Source organism: Lolium rigidum, chromosome 5 (genome assembly GCF_022539505.1).
Source record: "Lolium rigidum isolate FL_2022 chromosome 5, APGP_CSIRO_Lrig_0.1, whole genome shotgun sequence".
Lineage (NCBI taxonomy): Eukaryota > Viridiplantae > Streptophyta > Magnoliopsida > Poales > Poaceae > Lolium > Lolium rigidum.
Window position 1 is genome coordinate 27,231,651 of NC_061512.1, and position 4,914 is coordinate 27,236,564.

General features: G+C 46.5%; 1 protein-coding gene across 1 annotated transcript; it reads right to left on the reverse strand.

Annotated features, from left to right (window-relative positions):
* Window positions 1–315: 315 nt before the first annotated feature.
* LOC124657762 lies at window positions 316–2,264 on the reverse strand. The gene is made up of 2 exons (XM_047196274.1): window positions 2,096–2,264; window positions 316–1,825 (listed from the first exon to the last, which is right to left on the reverse strand). The coding sequence occupies exon 2, from the start codon at window positions 1,815–1,817 to the stop codon at window positions 591–593; it is 1,227 nt and encodes a 408-aa protein (XP_047052230.1). The 5' UTR covers window positions 1,818–1,825; window positions 2,096–2,264; the 3' UTR covers window positions 316–590.
* Between the last annotated feature and the right edge of the window lie 2,650 nt (window positions 2,265–4,914).

Consider the following 4,914-nt stretch of genomic DNA (forward strand, 5'->3'; position numbering starts at 1 on the left):
GAATCGCGGCACGAGATCGATCGGCGGTTTCACGTGAACGAGTTCAACTCGAGTATTTTCTTGCGTCATACTCGGAGGCCACAGAGCTTTGTCCCGTCAACATGCACGGCAACTAGCAGCTGTGTGGCCACGTGATATTTCCAATCACAGGAGTGCATGCAAAAGGCGGACCAACCAAGATTATATCTACTCCCTTTGTTCCAAATTAATTGGCAAGATACATGCGAATCTAGACAAATCTGTGACAGTTAATTTGGAATGAAATGAGTAGTAAAATGTGTCATTTACTCATTTATCAAATTCAAACAAAATTCATTAAATCCTGTAGAATTTAGACGGAAATACCATTTACTGGTCCAGGCCGATAACCAGTTTTAACCAAAATTCTGGTCACGAATCATGAGGCGATGTATGGGACTCAGGATGCCATTTTAGTCCTGATGATACCGGCCGGGTTCAACCAAGTGGCTAATCCTAGCTAGCTAGCTGGGAATTAGGACCATGCATGATTGTACATAAACACACCATGCATCTTATTCTCATAGTACATATATAGGCTAATTGAGCACTTTATTCTCAAGTCTCAACCTCTACCGCTTTCTCTTTAACGCTATCCGAGTCTTTGGCCCGCCGATTTCAGTGACCGGCGGCTTTGAAACAATGAAGGATGCACCACCATGTGCTGAGAACCAATACATTTTGTATTCCGTCTGCTCAGGTTGACGGATGAAACAATCAATGGCCTCTGTTTGTATTGCTTCCTCCACTTCCTGTAAACTCCTGGCGCTTAGGAACAAGTTTGAGCAATGAGGTGTGAAGGTAGCGGTGAACCTTAGAGGCGGCCAGGCCCCATTAGCTGAGCGCTGCAACTTGTTGAGAGAAGCTGAAATATGGCAGTCAAAACGCATGGTGATAACTGGTTCTGGAAATCTATGTGTTAACTCGGATGAGACGACCTTGTTAGCACAAGGATCAATTGCTGTGCAACATAATGGATCTTGGCGGCAAATTCTACCGAGCAAGGCGAGAGCGTCCCTCTCTGGCCGATGCCCAACCTGGAGCTGTGTAGATATTTGAGCGACTTCTCCCGTCGACAATTCAGCCAAACATGCGAATCGCGGACCAAGCGATTGCAAGCATTTAGCGGCGATCCCAACTATGTCCGTGCTTTCTGATAGCCGTAGCGTCAGTGTGAAATACACACTTTTCATTGGCTTCTTGCGATGGTGGTAATTAAAACTCAGCGATGCCACGAAACCATGCTCTTCTGAACGGCTCACCTCTATGAGAAGGCCACGGGTTTCGCATCCTTGCACCATGTGGTACCAGAGGGTACTGCCTTGAAGGAGGTGTGTGATGAGAGGGTTGAGATACAACCTATAGTGGGCGAGTGAGCAGCAGGTCTCCAAGTCTTTCACAAACTCCTTGGCCTTCTCCACGAACCACTCGAATCTTGCGACGTCGGAGCTGCTCAACAAGTCTTTTCTTGTGCTGAAGAAAGGCAAGACGGATCTAATCTTTTTAAAGAGAGAGGGTGCCCCTTCGACTTCACGCAGCTTGTGCTTGTAGAGCATGTCATGGCACTCTTGGAGGGCAAGCTTAAACATCGTCCTGCGACTCAGAAACGATGCCTGGAAGATGGGCATCTTGCCAGATCTCTCGAGCGCCGAAGCCAGCTCGGAGTGCGCCATCTTCAGCCTCTCCATGAGGTGCCCCTGGGAGGCCTTCTCCGCGCCGCTGGGGAGCGCCAAGGAGACGGCTCCACTCACAGCCTCCTGCACAACTGTCGATCCCACCATTTCCACCAAGCTTGTCATATTTTTCCCTGCAGAGAGAAACCGGGAAAATATGTGTGAGATTGACTACTGTTAGATGATACTCCCTATATATGTTCCTCAATATAAGATGTTTTGGTAAGCCAAATTAACTTGCCAAAACATCTTATATTTAGGAACGGAGGGATTAGATGGGATCGCACAGCGAAAATGGATTCAAAACGAAGAACATGGACACAAACATTCATGCATATTTAGGAGTATGATATATGTATATATATATATATAGAGAGAGAGAGAGAGATAGAGAGAGAGATCGCCTTGTCCTAGCCGGTGTCGCGCTTCGGTTCGGGGGTAGCCAAATCAAGCAGGATTGGCAGAGGAGTATGGGATCGATGAAACGGAGCTGCTAAATGCAACAACGAGATGGATGTGAGAGTAAGAAGCTAGGAGCCAAGTAGTGGTAGTGAAACAACGAGGAAGATGGCAAGCGCGTGAAGATAAGAGCAAGACTATAAGCCCGTGATTGGTGGCCATGGGCCACGTACGGCAAGTGCAAGTCAAACATACAGGATCGATGTGGGTCAGACATTCCTGGTTGTTTCGCCGAAGTAATACGCGTTTGGGTTGGGGCCCAGGTATCGATGGTCACTGCATCATATCACAAGGATTGCCCACTTGTACACGATGACAACCTCTGAACTGAACAATGTTAAACAGGAATGAAGTTTAGCTATGGGGCGTCTCATGCATACTATCTGAGTTTTCCACAAACACAGGCTGTGCAAGTGCATAGCAATGCATGATTAACAAGATGCAAGTTTCTACAACCTATTGAAGTTTTTCGGTCCCTTTAAAAGTTCCTGGGCCGTCCATTACGTCCCAACCTAACGTTGGATATTAGCTACTATAGTCTAAGAGAGGCACTTGGACGAAGAAGGCCAGCACAGGATTAATTACCTATCCTACCCATATATGTAGATCAAGGATAGATCCTACGGGAGGTACTCTATTTAGGTGAGAAGTACCAGTACCTCCCGGTACCTTTTTAAATTTTTTTTTTTTTGGCATGACTCCCGGTACCTTTTCAAGGACAGTAAAACTTCCCTGTTCTTCCTAATGCCTGGTTCTTAATGATTCTTGGACAATCCTAGTGAGACACCACTACAAGAAAGAATTATTCGGTTTCTATTGGGAACCAAAAGATCGATCATCTAGTACTCACACGCTCAATTTTCTAATTAGCACACCATGTCTGCGTAATCTGATTCAATTTACTTGCCCAACCGAGGCCTTGGTGCACTAGTGGAGAAGAGGTCTTTGGTCCCAAGCCCCTGGGAGCAAATGTCCCAGTTCTGAACCAAACCGGGGGGGCCTTTGGTCCCGGTTCGTTTGGCCTAGGGCGACCCCACTCGCTAGAGCCTGTCCGTTAGCGGCCTTTGGTCCCGGTTTGTACCAAAAACCGGGACTAAAGGGTCGGCGGCAGGGCGCGGCAGATCGTGTCAGGCGTGGGAAACCTTTAGTCCCGGTTTGTAGTATAAACCGGGTCCAAAGGCCCACCCTCTGGACCCGGTTTGTATTACAAACCGGGACAAAGTCCCCAATCTGGCTATATAACCTTACCCCTGCCCAAGTGTGAGCCACACTTAGCCATTTTTTCACTTTCTTCACAAGAGGGGTGTATTGCTTTGCTCTCTTCTTCACATGCACAAGAGGTGTTCAATGAAATGCTTAAGAGGATTTACCACTTGAGTTTACACAAATCAAGCCACACTTAACTTGTTTTTTTCTTCTCCATCGAGGTTAACAACTTTATCCTTTTCATTTGTAATTGATAAAATGCATGTGTATATATACATCGTGATGTTACGTAATGGTTTTGATCAGCTTAATTATATCATGCGGATGAATCGGCAATGGATGTACATTGACCGACGCTTTGACGAGTTCACTTCGGGCTCGAGTAATTTTATGGCCGTGGCGGAGGCAAACAAACATGGTGGCTTCATGTATTGTCCATGTGTTGACTGCAAGAATACCGTAAATTACGCTCACTCGAGTACCATTCACGGCCACCTTCTGCGATCCGGTTTCATGCTCAGTTACTATTGTTGGACCAAGCACGGAGAAAGAGGGGTTATGATGGAAGAAATGAAGAAGAGGAAGAGGATGATGACGGTTATCCCAATTTCCCTGAATACGATGATACTGCATAAGGCAATGAAGACAATGAAGTAGAAGATCAAGAGGCACCGGATGAGCTCATCGATGATGATCTTGGTCGGGCCATTGTCGATGCAAGGAGAGAATGTGAAACTGAAAAGGAAAGGTTGGCCTTCGACAAGATGATAGAATATCACAACAAATGGTTATACCCAACTTGCGAAGATGGCCATAAAAAGCTAGGCAGCACACTGGAATTGTTGCAATGGAAGGCAGAGAACGTTGTCACTGACTCAGGATTTGGAAAGTTGCTGACAATAATTAAGAGGAAGCTTCCAAGGGGTAACGAATTGCCCGCCAGTACGTATGAAGCAAAGAAGATTGTCTTCCCTCTAGGATTAGATGTGCAAAAGATACATGCATGCATTAATGACTGCATCCTCTACCGTGGTGAGTACGAGAATTTGGATGCATGTCCGGTGTGCACTGCATTGCGGTATAAGATCGGACGAGATGACCCTGGTGATGTTGAGGGCGAGCGCCCCAGGAAGAGGGTTCCTGCCAAGGTTATGTGGTATGCTCCTATAATACCACGGCTGAAACGCTTGTTCGAAATAAAGAGCATGCTAGGTTGTTGCGATGGCACAAAAAGACCGTAAGAAAGACGTGATGTTGAGGCACCCCGCCGATGGATCCCAATGGAGAAAAATCGATAGAGAGTTCCCAAACTTTGCACAGGATGCAAGGAACTTAAGGTTTGGTCTAAGTACAGATGGCATGAATCATTTTGGAGAGCAGAGCTGCAGCCATAGCACCTGGCCTGTGACTATTTGTATATATAACCTTCCTCCTTGGTTGTGCATGAAGCGGAAGTTCATTATGATGCCAGTGCTCATACAAGGCCCGAAGCAACCCGGGAACGACATTGATGTGTACCTGAAGCCATTAGTCAAAGAACTTCTACAACTGTGGTCCA